Genomic DNA, 23,277 nt, shown 5'->3' on the forward strand with positions numbered 1-23,277 from the left:
TTTATCTTTTTTGTCCGTTTCACATTCGTTGGCTTCGCCAACTCACAACCAAAGGGTCACATTTTAAACTAACCTAGACCTCGTCTGAAGAACTGAATATCAGCTGCAAACTGATAAAGAGAAAATAAATTGTCATAAAAAAATCACTGGTTTCATTTTCTTTCTACCTTTCGAAAGACATTAAAACTAATTCCTATAGTAGTATCTCTCGACGTAGACTGCTGCACATTTAGCTACTCTGCTAACCACGAAGCATGATCTTCGTATACCTGTGTGCTACCGGCGAAGTTCCGCTTATCCCAGCAAGAGCTCGGAGACCCGCAGAAATGTGTCATAGCAGATGTGTCGCTCCGCATAAGCGTTGCAATTCTGTGTTAATGTTACGCTGCTTAACTCAGTCACGTCGATTCATTATGTAGGAGGAACGTCGCGAAGAGACATGAAATGGAACGAGGTGAGTTGTGCGGGAGGCGAGGTAGCAGAACGTAGTTAATTGGGGGGATTTCTCGGAAACTGTAGCGCAACTTGGAAAGGAGACAGTGCGTGGATTGTGACTCGTTCTGGAACATTGATCGAGCGTTTGCGCTCCTCATCAGGAGAAGACCTTGAAACAAATCATAGACTCTTGCTTGATCTGTAAGCCGTCCGTTCAGACACTATCGGGGAGATACGGAAATCATTCGCGTACAAAAACGGCTATCCTTGCATCGAAGAGAACAATATTTTCGGAAAATACAGTTGTGGCGCCTCAGCGAATAAGCGGTTCCGGCCGACAGCAGAACTATTCTTCTGATTCCGACGTTTATCTCGCATAAGGACCGTAGGGACCAGCCACATGGGTTTAGGATGCGTGCAGAACCTTACAGGCAATCACTTTTACCTCGACCCAGAAATAGGGGAACATAACAAATATTCATTTTCTCCACGCACCAGTTAACTGTACGAGAAATACTCAATAGAAACTTAATACAATTTTGTAATAGAGATGGTTCATTTGTGGAGCATACTGTATCAAGCCAAGTATAAATATAACCGAAATAAGGTGCATGTTTCTTAAATAATTACTGTTTCTAGATTAAACTAACGGAAGCTCTTCTTTACAACAGTCTCGTCATTACATGAAGGGCTGTATCTCAATTGACTTTTAAACACTATTTTTAGCAATATCATGACACGTATCTAACAATCAGTCTTCTGAATTCATATCACATGAAAATCTGCCACCTAACTTTCTACCATTGTTGAGCAGCCCTTCAGACATCACCTTCATTATCTTGGCAATAGACACCTACTTTTTTTTCTATTTCTTCTTTTTTAAGCGTGATAAGAAGTGGTAATCAATGAGAAATGTTATCAAGTTCCTCCCTGCCGCTTCATTCGACGAGAGCTTGTGTTCACTTACCTGTGCAAGGAAGGGCGTTTTCACATGGCATAAAACTCCAATTACTGAGCCTGCTAAGACTTTTAGTTTGAATAGCTAGAAATAGTTGTCGCGCAATTGATGTTAGCATTGACTACTGTATACAGAGGCAAGAAAAGAAAATCACCCATTTTGCGCATTCTAAGGCAAAGTTCACGTAATATATAGCACGCTTGAACTTCTCTTTCTATAGTTATGTTATGTGCCTGCATTTCATGCACTGTCGTTTTCAAACTGATGTAATATGAGCCACGTCAGAATGACAAATCAGCTTTAAATTTCGTCATTTTGATTACTGTACGGATCCAGGAAATTCGAAACACTGGGTACTCAGTAGGATTTGCTCACCTCCATCAGCAATTTGGTAACGAGAGTTATCAGAACTTCCGGTAGATCACTCATTCTTTACGTATTCCATTAATAGAATTTTTTAAAACTTAAAGCAACTCATTAGATAAAACTCGAATCTTAGTCTGTTTTGCTAATATTAACAAAAAGATTGTGTACTGACTCTTCAGCGGTGCTGACGGTAATCCACTTCTCAATTTTTCATCAACATTAGTATTGGCATTTTTAAACAGTTGAATCAGTTTTGTAACCATTCAGTAGTTCATAAAGTTTTCTCTACAAACTTGTCTAATGAGCAGACAATTTTGAACGCTCCCTTGTGTATTGAATGCAGTAGATGAATCACGGTATGCCACACTTGGCAGAATTTAAAATTGTCTGAGGTATTTAAAATACGCACAAACAGCAGCGAACACACCCAGATGATTCCATTATGACGTCTGTCAGAAGCCAATATGTGCAGGGACTCCGTATGTACACGCCGATCATCAAGAGAGCCATTGATTTTCAATGAATTACAACTTGTAAAATTAGGGCCGCAGAAAGTTAATCTCCAAGGTAAATAAAAATAAAGTTGAAGAGCAAAGTTAAGGAGCTTCTGTGAGGGAATTATCTTATAGCAGAAGACTTGGCAGATCAACTGATGATGCATCTTGATTTAACAATGTCTTTTGCGCTCTAGGAATAACATGATTGCTGCTACAGTTGAATGATGATCATAAGTACTAAATGTAATAGAAACGAAGTTGTACGAACTGATATCAACGTACGAGCCAGGAGAGTACAAGCGAAACTTTGAACATAGGTGAAACGTAAAATGTGCTACATAATCGTAGCTACAAAAATTAAACGAAAAATGGCTAGTATAGTGGGGCAAGCTCTAATCACATCTTCAGTGTTATCAACAACTTCAATATCAAAAGTGGTAGTCCATCATCAACTTATGGTAGTCTTTTAATTAGTACTTTTTAAGACAAGAAAACTAACATATTTTGTATGTTTCCACTTATTAATGTCATCTGGTATAATATTTGATGGAATTTCTCAAGTTAGAAAGGAAATCTTGCTTTCCACGTGTGAATAATACGTGGTGATTTTTCGCAATGATCATGCCTTTCCTAGGAATTAAATATTTAACAGTTCCTTGAAAATACGTTTATGCGCTAAGTAAATTCACTATAAACAATTTTTCACAAATTTTAGAACTCTGGTGGTACTCACACCCCGAAAAGTAATATTACTCATATTAAAGCTATCAGCGTGTCTGAAAGGATTTCAAAATATGGACCAAAGTCTCTCCGTTCTTTCGTCCAATAACGTAAAATATATATCAGTTTACAACGAAAATTTTAACTTAATCGCAAATCGTTTCTTATGGACCAGCTATTTATTTCTCACCTACTTTTTAACATTCGTCGGTAGCACCACGTTGCAAATGCTTCCGTTTCCCCTTCTAGCACATTTACTTGCACTGCATTTCACATCCATACAAAGCTTTGCTGCAGACGTGCAGTTTTGGAAACACATTTCTCACTCGCTCTGGTAGCAGCAGAGTTTTATTATCGGAAAAAAACTTTCCCTGCCTGTGTTGTCCTACCTCTGGTACCTTCCTCGTGCGCGGCGCTATCACCGCAGGTTCGAATCCTCCCTCTGGCATGGGTGTTTGTGTTGTTCTTAGCATAAGTTAGTGTAAGTAGTGTGTAAGTGTAGGGACCGATGAAGAAATGGTTCAAATGGCTCTAAACACTATGGGACTTAACATCTGAGGCCATCAGTCCCCTAGACTTAGAACTACTTAAACCTAGCTAACCTAAGGACATCACACACATCCATGCCCGAGGCAGGATTCGAACCTGCGACCGTAGCAGCGGCGAGGTTCCGGACTGAAGTGTCTGGAACCGCTCGGCCACAGCGGCTGGCGGGACCGATGACCACAGCAGTTTGGTCCCGTACGAATACATACACATTTGAACATTTCACCTTTCTCGAATGGCTGGTTCAAATGGCTCTGAGCACTATGGAACTGAGGTCATCAGTCCCTTTACCTCCCCAGCTTGGGCAATGCTGTGCAATTTTACTTCCTCTCTAGGATTATTCTTTAACCCCTTCCACTTACTGTGTCGTCCGCAGTTTTTGTATTAGGGAAACTACTAATCCCCCTAGTTGTACTTTTCATTATTTTTGTCTTTACGTTGTTTCTCCTTGACGTTTTGGCACCCGATACACGATGCAGATTTACACAGAGATGCATGAAATAAATAGCAGTATCTGGTGTAAACTGATCTCCCAAATACTTTTTTTTTCTTTTCTTTTTGGTTCCTTGCCTTTCTTCCATTCCCAAGCCTCACTAACTCACTCTAGTACACTTTATCCATCTTTTTATCTGCTTTTTTATCTCACACCTTTCATCTATATCCTTGTCTCTCTCTGTGTTATCCTCTTCCTGACACACCTCCCCCTACACACATACATAACAACACGATATATGGCTGTCATATGAGTGAATATGAAACGGCAGTAGAAGTAGTGTTTATGCTGATGATAATTCCAGTAATACATCACTTATTGTTGCCTTTATGCGGCAGATAATTTTAATGCTGAAACCAGCGAGAGGCACAATGGAAACTCCATGTTGATTTACGCTTTCCGCTAATTTCATGCATCACACCAGGAGAATAACGCAGTAGCTCTTCCAACAACAGAAGCGTCCAGCTAGAGGTAACCCGATATTAAATATAACAATGTTTTACAGGCTGCTTCCATGACTGTATGTTTAAAGTGTAAAGAAAAAAAATAAGATAACCAGACTTCAGGTCTTCAACTGCGACATGTTGAAGAAACTTTTCTCCAGAATAGGGTAACATTTACGGAGGTATTTACTCAATATCATCACGTACAGGAAAACAACGATGATGTGATCTGCAGAAATTTATACATTTACATAAATACAATGTTTGGCGCATTAGTAAAGTGAAATGCTTTTATAGTGAATTTTATATATGTGAAGTCCTGTGCATCTGCTTCCCCTATTTTCCTCTACAGCTCTGAAACTGGACTTTACACAGTCAGTGTTTACACGGATTACCTAAGGCGTCACAGGTATTTAGTATGTTGTGGCTTACAGAGATGTTGCAGGCTTTTGTGTCTTCTGGTGTCTCGTGTGTGGAGATTACTACTAAGTAGTACATTAGGGAACATCTTTCTTTTTCCGGGTGTTTCCGAAGTTATGGTCAATATCCAGGGGTACGATGGGGATGATCATTCGAAACAAAAAAGTGAAGTAAACATCGGCTCTAAGACGCGAGTCTTAAGAGCTATAAACAGTTCTTAATCTTTGCTACTGTAAAACAAATCTCTTTTACTTCAAGCTCTATGCTTTCCATATTTTGGGAAATGGTAGTATGGACCAAAATTAGAAAAAAATCCAGTAAACATGCGCTGTAAAATGCATACCTTAAAATTTATGAGCACTTGTTCATTAGAAGGGTTGAGTTTGAATGTAGCGAAGATGTACAAGTGCTAATAGCTCTTAAGATATTCATTTTAGAGCACATGTTCACAGGACATTTTTTCTTGTTTTGGTCCATACTACCACTTCCCAAAATATGGAAAGAAAAGACCGTGCAGTAGAAGAGATTTGTTTCACAGTATCGAAGATCAATAATTGCTCGTAACTATTAACATATGCGTTTTAGAGAATATGTTGACTACACATTTTCGTTTAGAACGATCATTCCTGTCACATACCTGAATACTGACCAACACTTCTGAAACATCCTGTATAATACGTAGTGGTTTCTTGTCCAAATGTTCACAGCCAAACGAAGGGTGGAATACGGAGAAATGGGTTATCAAATTGATGGAGGTACAGTTTCACGAAAAAGGTACAGATGCTTGAAAATAATAAGGATACTGGTGTAAAACTTAATTATGATTTGAGGGACGACTCAAATTATTTATAGGGGGCGGCTTTCCGAAATAAAAGAGAAAAATTCATTCTACTTTTTTGTAAAATGTTTTGTCCAAACGAAGAAATAAATTTCGATTGGAAACATTTGACGAGCCTTTCAATGATGCCTGACATCACCTACTGTAAATGAAAGGCCGAGCGAGACTTTAATGGTTGGTGTAGCAATAGGACCACTATCGGTAAAACATTTAATAGCTTAACCTTCCCAAGCTACAGGCTATCAAGCATTAGAACGGATACAACAGCAGAATGAGCGCTACACACACCAAATTCGATCTTAAGCATTGAACTTCAAATTCTGAATCGATACCTCACTTGCTGTATATGACACTGAATATCGTTCAAAGGCTCACAAATGTTATCTCATCTATTTTGTTTCTTTGTTTTAGGGAAATCAGTTCACAAACAATATGAATGATTTTTGAAATTTTTTAAATGAAACGTATTTGTATGTGAATAAAGCTTACGGAACATTATATCAGAGAAGGGTCATTGCCTGAAAACAATAATTAAAATATTTCACGCTGGGTGTAAGAGCGATTAGAAATATTCTCGTACGCTTGATAATAAGTAATCGGTCAATAACTTAGATACGTAAGATACGTTGCGTATCGTGATTGTGGAATACTCTTTCGCGCTAGTATGTCGGCATATACACTACTGGCCATCAAAATTGCTACACCACGAACATGACGTGCTACAGATGCGAAGTTTAACCGACAGGAGGAAGATGCTGTGATATGCAAATGATTAGCTTATCAGAGCATTTACACAAGGTTGGTGCCGGTGGCGACACCTACAGCGTGCTGACATGAGGAACGTTTCCGACCGATTTCACATACACAAACAACAGTTGACCCGCGCTGCCTGGTGAAACGTTGTTGTGATGCGTCATGTAAGGAGGAGAAATGCGTAGCATCAAGTTTCCGATTTTGATAAAGGACGGATTGTAGCCTATCGCGACTGCTGTTTATCGTATCGCGACATTGCTGCTCGTGTTAGTCAAGATCCAATGACTGTCAGTACAATATGGAATCGGTGGGTTCAGGAAGGTAATATGGAACGCCGTGCTGGATTTCAACGGCCTCGTATCACTAGCAGTCGAGATGACAGGCATCCGCATGGCTGTAACGGATCGTGCAGCCACGTCTCAATCCCTGAGTCAACAGATGAAGACGTTTTGCAAGGCAACAACCATCTGCACGAACAGTTCGACGATGTTTGCAGCGGCATGGACTGGTCGGAGACCATGGCTGCGGTTACCCTTGACGGTGCATCACAGATAGGAGCGCCTGCGATGGTGTAGTCAACGACGAACCTGGGTGCACGAATGTCAAAACGTCATTTTTTCGGATGAATCCAGGTTGTGTTTACAGCATCGTGATGGTCGCATCCGTGTTTGGCAACATCCCGGTGAATGTACATTGGAAGCGTGTATTCGCCATCGCCATACTGGCGTATCACCCGGCGTGATGGTATGGGGTGCCATTGGTCACACACCTCGGTCACCTCTAGTTCGCATTGACGGAACTTTGAACAGTGGACGTTACATTTCAGATGTGTTACGACCCGTGACTCTACCCTCCTGCGAAACCCAACATTTCAGCAGGATAACGCACGACCGCATGTTGCAGGTTCTGCACCGGCGTTTATGGGTACAGAAAACAATTTAATGGCTAGTAATGTATATGAGTAGATAAGTTAGTGTAACGTTGTAGATCACGAAACTTAGCGCCCACGCTATGGGATGGATTCCAACGCACTCCCCCTTTCCAGTATGACATGAGGTGGAGGGAATCTTACACTACTGATGTTGATCCGTCCGTCGGCATTGGTCGTTAAGCTCTGCGGTGTTCTTCGTGATTCGTAGGCCAGATGCCGCTACCTGGTTTCACTCCTCCGCTTCCCTTCGTCCATAACACGACGGACACAACACCATGCTCTGGAAGCACCCATCACAGCTACCCCGATCACACATATACACAACTGACACATCATAATTTGGTTGGAAGAAAGCAACGACTAATAACCTCCATAGGGACTTGCCCAAGGTTACCATTCTTGATTCCCGCATCATTTGCCAACTCTCGTTTGATGGGTCTCAGGCTGCGTTACGTTGATAGTAGGTAACGAAATGATGCTTGCAATAGCTTTGTGAGAAGACTAGAGACACCAGCCACTACAGTATACGTACGTGGAGAAGGGGCAAGTTAATCTCAAGAAGCTTATGACCATTTGAGAATATTCAGCAGCGAGACTGAGGTACTGACGGTGGTTATTAGTTCGAATGTCAGTGGCTGCTTTTCCAGTGTTGATAATGGTGATAGAAGCATCCCTCAGAAGAATTTAGGTGATGAATTATTGCTTCATGTTTTTACGATGAGAATTTGTGTATTCTGAGTTGACTGTAAAAATCTAACGTGAGCTGATTAACTCTCCGAGTACAGAATATTATCGGCTTTCGCTGCTGTTTATTTTTCCGTTACTTGTTACTCTAGAAAAATATTTCCTTTAATTTTCCACCTTCAGTTGATACGTCTTCTGAATTAAAATTTACTCACTACTTTGTATTCACCTCTACAATTTTTGCAGAAATGATATTAAAATAAACACATAAGCAAAATATCGCAGGTCAACATCTGCCTTCCTTTTTTGCACAGGTGAACAGACATTCGCTTTCTGCATTTGTTGGGAGCATACCAGGATACGTCAAAAGCTAATAACATTTATTTAATCAGAGTACTTGTTTCAAAACTACTGAATAGTCGAAAAACTTATCTGTACTGACGACGGGTTGTTTAGTAAGTGGTACTGCACTCTTCGCTGATGCCGCATATCCTAAAATATCCAGAAATTTCAGACGGTATCATCCTTCTCTCATGCAAGGAATATAAAATGTTATTTCAGACAGATTTTTCGAATACAAAACGATTAAGCTATGTTCTTGAATATACTGCTACGAGCAGCCCTTATTATAATTATGATCATAATTGTATTCATTTTGGAAAGCCTCGACAGGTTAAGATAAAGAAGAATGTTTCATACGAAATTCAAATGGTTTTAGTATGAAAAGTAATTGTTAGACCAGTTGTTTAACTTACTTCAAACGGTGACTAATGAAAGACTTCTGATCTTTCTTAGTGGTTATGCATCTACAATAAAGTAAACTCATCCCCCATTGAGAGCCATCCCACCTCTTCTTTTAAAACTGAGGGTTCTTTATTGTTGAGCTTTCTTGTAGTTGCTTTCTGCGAAAATTTCAGTTCTGGTGAAAGCTTGTTTTTTAATTTACCGCCATGTTTCAGCGAACTATCTGCATAAAAGCACTCACCGCTCGTCACTCACTAGACGCCAATATTTTTATCCATGAGAAGAATACAACATCTAGTATCCTGCACATCTCGTTTCATTATTGAACTTGACGAGAACTGTCCGCATAAAAACAGCCACTTTATTGAAGGACTAGTTGTCAGCATTTTTCTCCTAGAAAAGAATACAGCATGTAGTAACCTGCTCTCTGTCTACCGTTATTGGACTTATTTTTTCGACATTATTGGCGGTGAGCTTATTTACAAGCTCTCTTATATCTCTGATAGTTAAAGTGAATGCTTCTGAAGTTGAATAAGATGGCGGATAAAGTGGCGTTCCACATTTTTTCGGAGAGTAAACGCTTCAGCACATCGCTACATCACCTATTGTCTAATGTCACTTCCTTCAGCCTCCATCGCAAAGAGTTTTTTGACATGTCGAATTGTTTTGCAGGAAGTAGCACATTTCCTTTAACACTCTGTATCACTGCAGTTGTATCATGAACATTACACTGCATAACAATGTCCTCATTCTTTCATTTCAGTGATAATTTCAGAATAAAAGGAAAGCAAATAGGCTGAAGGAAAGGTATACACGAGTGCTGATCTCCAGCGTATAAGCTGCCGAAGTCCCCTGAATTGCCGAAGCCCAAAATAAGTGATGAGAATTACAAAATTCTCTCAGTTTCTGTAATACGTCTCGTAACTACTGACATCCCAAAAATACTCTGAAGAAAGTGAATCCGGAAGTACCCAAGAACTGGCTTTTAAGTCTCGATTAATCAAGAAGTAGCGGAGCTCCGACTGTGAAGGTTGTATTGAAACAACCTTTACTTGCTAACATATTTCTTAGGTCACTTGCACTTTGAAACATAATGTCTTCACTGGTTCACAAACTATATACACTGTAGTTCCATGTGGTGTAGCCAGCCGGAGTGGCCGAGCGATTCTAGGCGCTTCAGTTTGAAACCGCGCTACCGCTACGGTCGCAGGTTCGAATCCTTCCCCGGGCATGGATGTGTGTGATGTCCTTAGGTTAGTTAGGTTTAAGTAGTTCTAAGTTCTAGGAGACTGATGACCTCAGAAGTTAAGTCACATAGTGCTCAGAGCGATTTGAACCATATCGTGTAACACCGCTTCTTTCCACCTTATGGCCTGCTCTCATGTTTTAAAAGTATCCAGGCCACCTAACACTCGATATCTTCCTAACCAACTCTTGAGTGCATCCTAACGGAAAGTAAGTCATGCTTTGCATGTACACCGAGGTTATAAATGTCATTGGATACCACCTAATTTCGTGTCGGATCTCCCTTTGCCCGGAGTAGTGCAGGAATTCGACTTGACATGAACTGAAAAAGTCACTGGAACTCCCCTGCAGAAATATTGAGCCATGTTGCCTATATAGATTAGATTAGATTGATACTTGTTCCATACATCATGAATACGACACTTCGTAATGATGTGGAGCGTGTCAGGTTAATAAAAGGTGTCTGTACAAGATATTACATTACACAAAATATTGCATGGCACTAATGTTTAAGTTTTTTTCTTTTTTTCCCTTAATTTATATCTAAAAATTCAGCCAATGAGTAGAAGGAGTTGTCATCTAGAAATTCTTTTAATTTATTTTTGAATGTTAGTTGGCTATCTGTCAGGCTTTTGATGCTGTTTGGTAGGTGACCAAAGACTTTTGTGGCAGCATAATTTACCCCTTTCTGTGCCAAAGTCAGATTTAACCCTACATAGTGAAGATCATCCTTTCTCCTGGTGTTATAGCTATGCACACTGCTATTACTTTTGAACTGGGTTGGATTATTAACAACAAATTTCATAAGTGAATATATATACTGCGAGGTTACTGTGAGGATCCCTAGATCCTTAAATAGATGTCTGCAGGATGACCGTGGGTGGGCTCCAGAAATTATTCTGATTACACGTTTTTGAGCAATGAATACTTTTCAACGCTGAATTACCCCAGAATATGATGCCATACGAAAGCAGTGAATGAAAGTAGGCATAGTAAGCTAATGTACTGAGATTCTTATCACCAAAATTTGCAATAACCCTAATAGCATACGTAGCTGAACTCAGACGTTTCAGCAGACCATCAATGTGTTGCTTCCAGTTCAACCACTCATCAATGGACACACCTAAAAATTTTGAGACTTCTACCATAGCTACAGACTTCTGCTCAAAGTCTATATTTATTACTGGAGTTGTGCCATTTACTGTACAGAATTGTATATACTGTGTTTTATCAAAATTTAAAGAGAGTCAGTTTGCTGAGAACCACTTAATAATTTTGTGAAAAACATCATTTACAATTACATCGCTTAGTTCTTGGTTTTTGGATGTTATTACTATACTTGTATCATCAGCAAAAAGAACTAACTTTGCATCTTTGTCAATGTGGATTGGTAAGTCATTAATGTATATCAAGAACAGTAAAGGACCTAAGACCGAACCCTGTGGGACCCCGTACTTGATAGCCTCCCAGTTTGAGGAATCAGCTGCTGTTTTAACATTACATGAACCACTTATTTCAACTTTCTGCATGCTTCCAGTGAAGTATGAATTAAACCATTTTCTGTTGAAAAGCCTTTCTGAAAACGTCCACAATCGTGAAAGTGTTGCCGATGGAAGATTTTGGTGGCGAACTGGCCTCTCGACTACGTTCATGTCGGGCAGTATGGGTAGCCAAATCATTCATTCGAACTCTCCTCAATATTCTTAAAACCAATCGCGAACAAATTGGGTCCCGTTGACAGGGCGCGTTGTCATCCGTAAAAATTCTATCGTTTTTCGGGGACACGAAGTCCTTGAATGGCAGCAAAGATGTTCTCCAGGTAGCCGAACATAACCACTTCCAATGACTGCTCAGCCCAGCTTGACCAGAGGACTCTGTCCATTCCATATAAACACAGCTTCACCGTTATGGAGCGCCTTCTTGACAAACTGTATCCACTGCTTCGTGGACCTACGCCACACTCGAAACCAAACCATCATCTCTTATTAAATTAAATCTGGACTCATCCGAGAAGGTCACTGTTTTGCAGCCGTCTAGGGTCTAACCGATGCTGTCACGAGTCCAAATGAGCCGCTTCAGGCGTTGTCGAAACTATTTCCTAAATGAAATGTCTCATGCGTCTAGCCCTGTCGTGGGGCCATAATTATATCGTAAACATTTTCGCATGAATCACATTAGTACAAATAGCAGCTTCCCGAATGCATTCCCTGTTACAACTTGTGTACCCGGTACCACCGCCATCTATATGTGCGCATATCGGTATACCATGACTTTTGTCACTTCATTGTGTGGTACGTGTCTTAGAACAGCACATCGGAGCGATAGATCCTGTGTCAGATTTAAAGAAATGTCAAAAATTTGTGCCGCGCGGGATTAGCCGTGCGGTCCAAGGCGTTGCAGTTATGAACTGTGGAGCTGGTCCCGGCGGAGGTTCGAGTCCTCACTGGGGCATGGGTGTGTGTGTGTTAGCCCTTAGGGTAATTTAGGTTAAGTAGTGTGTAAGCTTAGGGACTGATGACCTTAGCAGTTAAGTCCTGCTGTGTACATAGTTCCGCGTAGTCAGCGCGTACACAACTTTCCCACTAGAGCGCGCCCCGCTAAGCACAACAGCGCAGGCGCAGTGCTCGTCCGTCTCCGCACTACGAGATGGCGCTGTCTTAATGACGGACCAAATTCTGCTTCCGCCGACCCGCGTATTAATATGTAATTCAGCCAATGAGATTGCTGCTAACGTAGAACCTTTTCTCCTCGCGGATCACACTCGCGCAGTGATACCTTAACGCGCGAGGTATTATAGCGAGTGTAGAGACCTCCGATTAGTCTGCATTAGTCTGCATCAGTCTGCACCAGTCTATAGTCAAGTTCCAGTCTGCGCCTAATAAGATTACCATATTCCTGTACATAGCCATGAAGATAAATGAATAGACACTTTGTCAAGTATCAGAGATACCTGAGAATAAGATTAACGTACCAAGACCAAAGGAACTTCAAATTGTCAATTGTAAATAACATCCAGCATCAAGTTAAGTGGTTTTTATGCTTGTTATTATTGTAATGAATGTGTGTGAAAATTAATCAAGTTCTGTTTAAAGTTGGTCACTGTCAATCTGCTACTCTACGCGTGCAAGTGGCATTTCTATCGTCTGACCTAACGGCAAAAGATAAACACGCCACGATAAGACCACGAGACATATTGTACACACTCGCTCACTTCGTTAGAACGACGAGTCAAATAATCTGATGGTGTGTGTACAGAAGGTCTTACAGTATGCACCCCAAAAGTCCCATAAGATTTCACACACATCTGAACATTCTGTCAAAGATGTGGAGCAAGAAATTGGTATGAATTCCTAAGGGACCAAACTGCTGAGGTCATCGGTCGCTAGATTTACACACTACTTAAACTAACTTATGCTAAGAACGCCACACACACCCATGCCCGAGGGAGGTCTCGAACCTCAGGCGGAAGAGGCCGCGCAGTCCGTGACATGGCGCCTCAAACGGAGCGACCACTCCGCGGGGCATAAATATGGAGCGAAAGACCTTACTTAACTGAAACAGGTAAGTACTCCTTCCCGGTGACTGATGACTTATTGAACAGGAGAAGAGATCAGTGGAAATGCTTTTGGTTCTGTCGTAGTGAAGGTCACACAATCCTACTGCAGTTGTAGATCAGAAGGTAAACAATTCTCTCCTGAGCGAGATCTAGGAACGGTAAACAATAAAAAGGCAATTTGATTCATTTGCGATTAGTATATAGAATGGACGACTGATAGTGGGTGCCTCACAATTAAGAGTAGGATCTTTAATGTGCGTCACCGATCGTCGCTAGAGCAGGTGTGTTTCAATCATGAACGCGGTTTCCACATATTTTCTGCTTACGTATACATGCACACCTATATCCACCAGGTCAAGTTATGATGTGTGTGACGGAATGTACTTTGCGTACCGGCGCCATATCCACTCGTTCCAGCCGCGAACGGTTCGCGACAGGAGCTGTAGATGGTAAGCCTCCGTGTGTCCCCGAATCTCTCTGACTTCGTGCTCACGGCCTTTTCTCGAGATGTGCGCCGGAGGAAGCAGTGTACTGTTAGCTCGTCCACGAACGTTCGCTGTCGGAATTTGAACAACAAACCCCACAGTGAAGCGGAATACCTCTCTTGCAGCATCTGCTTCTGGAGTTAGCTGAGCATTTCGGTTACGCTTTCGCGGTTACTAAATGACACAGTAACGAAACGCGCTAATCTTTTTTGCATCTTCTCTATTTCCTCTATAAATCCTATCTGATATCTATCTGTGGTGTCACCGCCAGACACCACACTTGCTAGGTGGTAGTTTTAAATCGGCTGCGGTCCATTAGTACATGTCGGACCCGCGTGTCGCCACTGTCAGTGATCGCAGACCGAGCGCCACCAAAAGGCAGGTCTCGAGATACGGACTAGCACTCGCCCCAGTTGTACGGACGACTTAGCTAGCGACTACACTGACGAAGCCTCGCTCATTTGCAGAGCAGATAGTTAGAATAGCCTTCAGCTAAGTCAATGGCTACGACCTAGCAAGACGCCATTAGTAACATTGCATGTATCTAAAGACTCTCACTTGTATCGCCACAGTCTCCACATGTACCAAAAGGATGGATTAAAGTTAAGTATTCCAGAAGCTCCGTACTTTTCTTTATAACATTCATGACGTATCCTGTTTCAGACCTCACGCACCCTGCTTTAACTTCGCGCGTGCCTTTCGGCTTCCTCGCATTGTGTCTAAGCTGTCTTGTCTAGACACAACACTATCCTACAGCGACGACCAATATTCGAGTATTGGTCGAACTAGGGTTTTTGTCAGCTACATCCTTTCCCAATGTATCTCAGTCTTACACATGTCTTATTTGCGATTATTATTACGTTCTTATGCCACTTTAAATCGCCCCGTACGCAAATTCCTGGAAACAGTGTATTACAAAATGGTCGTTTCAACTTTACTCTCGAATATTTCTGAAATGGGGATGGTGAGAACGGTGTGGTTCCATGTGCACCTAAACTTTTAGTGGCCATTTGACAGAGTGCGCCATCGGTACCAAGTAAGATGTCTATTCCCCTACACTGAATCACTTTACCTTCCCGGACACGTGAAAGTAACCTTCGTTCGTGAACATCAGCTTTTGTACGAGGGCACTTCAATAAGTAATGCAACACATTTTTTTTCTGAAACAGGGGTTGTTTTATTCAGCATTGAAATACACCAGGTTATTCCCCAATCTTTTAGCTACACAACACTATTTTTCAACGTAATCTCCATTCAATGCTACGGCCTTACGCCACCTTGAAATGAGGGCCTGTATGCCTGCACGTACCATTCCACTGGTCGATGTCGGAGCCAACGTCGTACTGCATTAATAACTTCTTCATCATCCGCGTAGTGCCTCCCACGGATCGCGTCCTTCATTGGGCCAAACATATGGAAATCCGACGGTGCGAGATCGGGGCTGTAGGGTGCATGAGGAAGAACAGTCCACTTAAGTTTTGTGAGTTCCTCTCGGGTGCGAAGACTTGTGTGAGGTCTTGCGTTGTCATGAAGAAGGAGAAGTTCGTTCAGATTTTTGTGCCTACGAACACGCTGAAGTCGTTTCTTCAATTTCTGAAGAGTAGCGCAATACACTTCAGAGTTGATCGTTTGACCATGGGGAAGGACATAGAACAGAATAACCCCTTCAGCGTCCCAGAAGACTGTAACCATGACTTTACCGGCTGAGGGTATGGCTTTAAACTTTTTCTTGGTAGGGGAGTGGGTGTGGCGCCACTCCATTGATTGCCGTTTTGTTTCAGGTTCGAAGTGATGAACCCATGTTTCATCGCCTGTAACAATCTTTGACAAGAAATTGTCACCCTCAGCCACATGACGAGCAAGCAAATCCGCACAGATGGTTCTCCTTTGCTCTTTATGGTGTTCGGGACCCAGCGGGAACAAACCTTTGAATATCCCAACTGGTGAACAATTGTGACAGCACTACCAACAGAGACGTCAAGTTGAGCACTGAGTTGTTTGATGGTGATCCGTCGATCATCTCGAACGAGTGTGTTCGCACGCTCCGCCATTTTAGGAGTCACAGCTGTGCATGGCCGGCCCGCACGCGGGAGATCAGACAGTCTTGCTTGACCTTGCGGCGATGATGACACACGCTTTGCCCAACGACTCACCGTGCTTTTGTCCACTGCCAGATCACCGTAGACATCCTGCAAGCGCCTATGAATATCTGAGATGCCCTGGTTTTCCGCCAATAGAAACTCGATCACTGCCCGTTGTTTGCAACGCACATCCGTTACAGACGCCATTTTAACAGCTCCGTACAGCGATGCCACTATACGAGACGAAGCCGGAATGTTTGAAAATATTCCACAAGAAATTTCCGGTTTTTTCAACCAAAATTGGCCGAAAAAAAATGTGTTGCATTACTTATTGAACTGCCCTCGTATAAAGTTCGTGTCACCGCAACTGGAAATGATTTTAGACCTGACCCGTCGTCTGGATGAAGCTCATGCAGCAGCTGCACCTTACATGGGTGAAGCTACAGCGCTTTGCGTACCACTCTGGCCACTGTATGTTCTGGTATCTGCAACTTCCGAGATACTCGAAGGATTGATCTGGTTGGACTTTGGGGAAAGACCCGTTAATCCTCCTCCACATTTGTATCATTCGTACTCGGACGTCGACAACTTTTCCTCGTCATGACACTTCCGCGTTACTTGAACCTCGTCTACAACAATCTGTTGGTCGAACGCGAGGGCGGTGTGCTTCTTTAACGTGTACAGGAGTTCCACTGGACCTGGTTGTCAGATCTGGTCTGTATCAAACACTGTCACCCACTGGGTGAGTGGAGGGAGGTGGAGGGGTCATTTCAGGTGTGTGCAAACATGACGCCACAAACCGAACGTTTGTTCCTACCCACGTTTCTGAAATACAAGTGATAGGAGTGGTAAATATTTTGGTTCAAAATGGCTCCAATGGCTCTGAGCACTATGGGACTTAACATCTGAGGACATCAGTCCCCTAGACTTAGAATTACTTAAACCTAACTAACACAAGGACAGCATACACATCCATGCGCGAGGCAGGATTCGAACCTGCGACCGTAGCAGTCGCGCGATCCTGGACCGAAGTGCCTAGAACCGCTCGGCCACAGCGGCCGGCTATCATTTTGGGACACGGTATGTTTTACAGTATGACTGCTTCCGGTGATCATTCTGCAATCACGTAAACTTACGAAACGTTTCTTTCTGCCTACTTGTGCTCAGTACGTTACATTTGTTTACGTTGAGGGTGAATTTCCAATCGCTGCACCAACCGCCGATCCTCTGAAGGAGTTCCTGCATTTTGGTACAGTTTCCTAGCGTTGGAGCTTGTCTTTGTACCACTTGATCCGTGAAATGCAACATTTGTTGACGTTTTCGGAGATCTGTTCTTATCCTCACTTCAGTCAATAAGACACCGTTGACAATGTCTGAAAGTTCGTCAGTATGGTTTTTTTACACTATACTCACATAGACACATCACCTCGGAAGTTCTGTGAGGCTTGTCAGGCACGATACTTTGCGAAACTTTGACCGCCAAAAACTGTAGCTACATTCAGAAATACCTGCAGCTGATCGATGATTGGTGCACGAATTGGAGATAAATGAAATGTATCATGAGTATGTAGGTATAGAGGGCAATTATTAACAGTTACAGTGTTGCTGTTGTTGCTGCTGCTGTTGCCCTTGTTGTTACCTTCAGTCCGAAAGCTGGTCAGCAGCAGCTCGCCGTGCTAGGATATCCCTAGCAAGCCTCTTCTTTCCCTCTTAACTACGGCAACCTACTCCCGTTTGGACCTGCTTTCTCTCTTCAAACCTTTGCCAGCTTGTCCAGCTTTTAAGACCCACACTACATCAATTACCAAGCCGACGATACTTTCCTATTGTGTCTTTCGTCGTGATACCTTAGATTCTATTTCCTGAAGCGTTTGTAACAAACTTATTTCGAATTACACAATGGACTGCTATATAACAAACTGACGGAAAAAACTACAACACTAAGACGATGCTGTGTGATATAAACGAAAGGTGGTAGTGTGTAACTACTCTACTGACCATTAAAATTGCTACACCAGGAAGAAATGCAGATGTTAAACAGGTATTCATTGGACAAATATATTATACTAGAACTGACATGTGATTACATCTTCAGGCAATTTGGGTGCATAGATCCTGGGAAATCAGTACCGAGAACAACCACCTCTGGCCGTAATAACGCCCGTGATACGCCTGGGCATTGAGTCAAACAGAGCTAAGATGGCGTGTACAGGTACAGCTGCCCATGCAGCTTCAACACGATACCATAGTTCATCAGCATTAGTAATTGGCGTATTGTGACGAGCCAGTTGCTCGGCCACCATTGACCAGCGTTGTCAATTGGAGAGAGATCTGGCGAATGTGCTGTACTCATTAGACTGTTCATTCCGTTCAGCAGATCATTTAATTCTTCTTCACTTTCACTCAGGATAGCAATGTCATCAGCGAATCGTATCATTGATATCCTTTCACCTTGTATTTTAATTCCGCTCCAGAACCTTTCTTTTATTTCCATCATTGCTTCGTCGATGAACAGATTGAAGAGTAGGGGCGAAAGGCTACAGCCGTGTCTTACACCCTTCTTAATACGAGCACTTCGTTCTTGATGGTCCACTCTTATTATTTCCTCTTGGTTGTTGTACATATTGTATATGACCCGTCTCTCCCTATAGCTTACCCCTATTTTTTTTCAGAATCTCGAACAGCTTGCACCGTTTTATGATGTCGAACGCTTTTTCCAGGTCAACAAATCCTACGAAAGTGTCTTGATTTTCCTTTAGCATTGCTTCCATTATTAGCCGTAATGTCAGAATTGCCTCTCTCGTCCCTTTACTTTTCCTAAAGCCAAACTGATCGTCACCTAGCGCATTCTCAATTTTCTTTTCCATTCTTCTGTATATTATTCTTGTAAGCAGCTTCGATGCATGAGCTGTTAAACTGATTGTGCGATAATTCTCGCTCTTGTCAGCTCTTGCCGTCTTCGGAATTGTGTGGATGACGCTTTTCCGAAAGCATCGTTACATAATCATTATTCTTGAAAATTCAAGATAAACAGATAGTATTTTCAGAATCCTGCAGTCTTAAACTTGGTTCTAGTTGCAGAACATTCTACGAAGACAGCAAGAACTTCATTTCTGACAACTTTTTCACAATATTTGTATTTGAATTCATGCGTGTCCTTCTCTTGTCTCAAAAGATAATGAAAGTTATGAATAAAACAATAGGATCAAAAAGACCTACGCATATACTTCAAGAACTGTAAAACGACACAACTGGCCATAAAAATTGCTACACCACGAAGATGATTTACTACAGACGCGAAATTTAACCAACAGGAAGAAGATGCTGCGATATGCAAATGATTAGCTTTTCAGAGAATTCACACAAGGTTGGCGCCGGTGGCGACACCTTCAACGTGCTGACATGAGGAAAGTTTCTAACCGATTTCTCATACAGAAACAGCAGTTGACCGGCGTTACCTGGTGAAACGTTGTTGTGATGCTTCGTGTAAGGAGGAGAAATGCGTACCATCATGTTTCCGACTTTGATAAAGGTCGGATTGTAGCCTATCGCAATTGCGGTTTATCGTATTGCGACATTGCTGCTCGCGTCGGTCGAGATCGAATGACTATCAGCAGAATATGGAATCGGTGGGTTCAGGAGGGTAATACGGAACGTCGTGCTCGATCCCAACGGCCTCGTGTCACTAGCTGTCGAGATGACAGGCATCTTATCCGCATGGCTGTAACGGATCGTGCAGCCACGTCTCGATCCCTGAGACAACAGTTGGGGACGTTTGCAAGACAACAACAATCTGCACGAACAGTTCGACGACGTTTGCAGCAGTATGGACCATCAGCTCGGAGACCATGGCAGCGGTTACCCTTGACGCTGCATCACAGACAGGAGCGCCTGCGATGGTGTATTCAACGACGAACCTGGATGCACGAATGGCAAAACGTCATTTTTTCGGGTGAATCCAGGTTCTGTTTACAGCATCGTGGTGGTCGCATTCGTTTTTGGCGACATCGCGGTGAACGCATATTGGAAGCGTGTATTCGTCATCGCCATACTGGCGTATCACCCAGAGTGATGATATTGGGTGCCATTGGTTACACGTCTCGGTCACCTCTTGTTCGCATTGACGGCACTTTGAACAGTGGACGCTACATTTCAGATGTGTTACGACCCGTGGGTCTACTCTCCATTCGATCCCTGCGAAACCCTACATTTCAACAGGATAATGCACGACCGCATGTTGCAGGTCCTGTACGGCCCTTTCTGGGTACAGAAAATGTTCGACTACTGCCCTGTCCAGCACATTCACCAGATCTCTCACCAACTGAAAACGTCTGGTCAATGGTGGCCGAGCAACTGGCTCATCACAATACGCCAGTCACTACTCTTGATGACCTGTGGTATCGTGTTGAAGTTGCATGGGCAGCTGCACCTGTACACGCCATCTAAGCTCTGTTTGACTCAATGACCAGGCGTATCAAGCCTGTTATTACGGCAAGAGGTGGTTGTTCTGGGTACTGATTTCTCAGGATCTATACACCCTAATTGCGTGAAAATGTAATCATATGTCAGTTCTATATAATATATTTGTCCAATGAATACCCGTTTATCATCTGCATTTTTTCTTGGTGTAGCAATTTTAATGGCCAGTAGTGTGTTTGAGAAATTAGGCATATGTGTTGACTCTTACTAAGTAAACTGCTAGAGCATATGACATGTTCTGTTGGTAATATGGTGGCGTGTAAGACTGTTTTAAACACGTCTCGCTTAGACGGATCCGTTCACTTGACTGAAGAGCAGCTTCAGAGAAAATTTTGAATCTAACGAACAATTGTTTTTATTTTTATAATCGACGCCAGAACGCAAATACAAAAAATGTTTCAGTACGTCATGTCGTATTGTATTGAACTTAAAGAAAAAAAAGGTTTCCAGTTCCTTTGCCAGTCCGAGATATCCTGTTCTTATGATCAATGGTCCTCGGATAATCGAATGAAACACAACGTAACTGATAGCTTAGTTTTTTTTTTTTTTTTTTTTTTTTTTCCAAGCCCAATAAGCCGATGCATCTTGAAACCTAACATTCTTTTTACATAAAGCCAATGATTTTATGAACTTTTGTAGAAACGATAGGGTTGACAAAGGAGAATTTTAAGGCAAGCCCATGTTACTGTGTACTTCACACTCACCAACACCGTCACAGAAGGGTCTACTCCTTCTGTCGCGTCATTTTAATTCCGTTAAAAGCAGGCGGATCCGCTCTGCCTCTGTTATGGTTTCCCTAAGCCAACGGCTCACAACGTCATATTTTGATGTAGCATCTTGCCCAGGTAATCGAAGCCTACACACATTGTGTGAAGCGTGTGACTCAAACCGTGTGAAGTAGCACTTTTAACGAAATTAAAGAGGCCAAGTTCTGAAAACGTCTCCCGCTGTCGAGCCGTAGTCACAGCAAGGCGTACTCTTCATTACTCTCGTCAGCAGAACAGCATCCACGCAATAAAGGCTTAGCTGTTAGAGACCTTTCATTCGTCACACACATCTGCAGCGCTGCTAAATCACCGAATAGTTGTTAAATTGATTGGCTTCATTCTTTTATTTATTTATTCACTTATTTATCCGTTGGTCTCAGTCAATCAACCTACCCAGCCGCCATCTTTACCCATTACTGGTGCCGTATAAATTGCATACAATGAGTTTTGAGTAACAATACTTACTAACGTGTAACTATGCAGAGATCTGTTACAAGAAGGTTTTACGTGAGAAGTGGAATGCGCTCACGTGGGATTCGAAACTAATTTGTATTTTTCATTGTGTGAAATCATTTATTAATTTATAAAACATGCTTTGGCAGAGAGAAATCAAAAATTAAAGTTTTGTAAGTGATGTAACTATTTACGTGCAGTGAAAGAGTTACTGATTTGGAGAAAGCAACTTATTGTTTCCTAGGTACCATTTGTAATTTCTCTTGCTGTTTACTGCACTTCTTACTTGGCAGAATCAGCTGATTGCGGTGGGCTAAATCGAAATTTTCACCGGGGCGCTAGGGAAGGGTGTTGTTTCCAGAAGGTAGTATACCTAGGAACGTATGATGTTTGTAGCTCGGTAGTTTGTCTAATGAGTGTCTTCTGCACATGCCATGCGGGCATCCATGTGCCAGGTAAATTTCTATGTCACCAGACAGAATGCTCTGGGCAAAATGTCTTCACGCTCTGAAACACTTCGGGAAGACACTCGAACGTAAATGAATATGCTTGATGCATCTACCAAGCATCAGGAAATAAGCCCAGAATAGACTAGAGCTGCTACCCAACCGGACATCTCACCTCCATACTCCACACCTTAAGAGATAAAACCTAACCTGTTGTCTGTAATGCTGATTTCGGCAGGAGTACCGCTGCACCCGAGTTCGACCACTCCCTCCAAATCCTCGAATTCAGTGCATTCCTCCTGGCCTTTTGCATCCTTGAACCCTCTTCTCTGGGATCATGTACATACTTATTACTACCCCCTCTCCGTCCCCACTCTGAACACCTTAGTATATCCTACACATCCCGCCGTCCTGCCACCGTCCACCCTGTCGTCTCATGCCTGATTATTAACCCCGGTCTGGAACCGCGCGACCGCTACGGTCGCAGGTTCGAATCCTGCCTCGGGCATGGATGTGTGTGATGTCCTTAGGTTAGTTATTTTTAAGTAATTCTAAGTTCTAGGGGACTGATGACCTTAGAAGTTATGTCCCATAGTGCTCAGAGCCATTTGAACCATTATTTTATTAACCCCGGTACTCTGCCGCGGTTGTAGCAACACATTTCGCCAGCCTTAGACCTATACAGTCTCCATATCGTACACAAACGTAACCTTAGCTGCCTCCCGCTATCGGACCGTGAAATACATCCAGATATCTACACATCCATCTAGTTTCGACAGAAAACTCCCCTTCATGTCCATCCCAGGCCTCTCCATACTTCCCTCCCTCCATTTACATAGATTTTATCCACTCTTCCATCCATCATCACTTCCAGAGTACTCACCTTCAGCCGCTCGGGATAGCCCTGCGGTCTAGGGCCCCTCACCACGATTCTCGC

General features: G+C 42.5%; 1 protein-coding gene across 1 annotated transcript in view; it reads left to right on the forward strand.

Moving 5' to 3' along the window:
- Nucleotides 1-2,223: 2,223 nt before the first annotated feature.
- LOC126412602 (limbic system-associated membrane protein-like) overlaps nt 2,224-23,277 on the forward strand; it is a 173,367-nt gene continuing 152,313 nt past the window's right edge. Inside the window, exon 1 of the mRNA XM_050082269.1 lies at nt 2,224-2,326. Coding sequence (XP_049938226.1) covers nt 2,224-2,326 — 103 coding nt within the window. The remainder of the gene's footprint in view (nt 2,327-23,277) is intronic.

Source organism: Schistocerca serialis, chromosome 7 (assembly GCF_023864345.2).
Source record: "Schistocerca serialis cubense isolate TAMUIC-IGC-003099 chromosome 7, iqSchSeri2.2, whole genome shotgun sequence".
NCBI lineage: Eukaryota > Metazoa > Arthropoda > Insecta > Orthoptera > Acrididae > Schistocerca > Schistocerca serialis.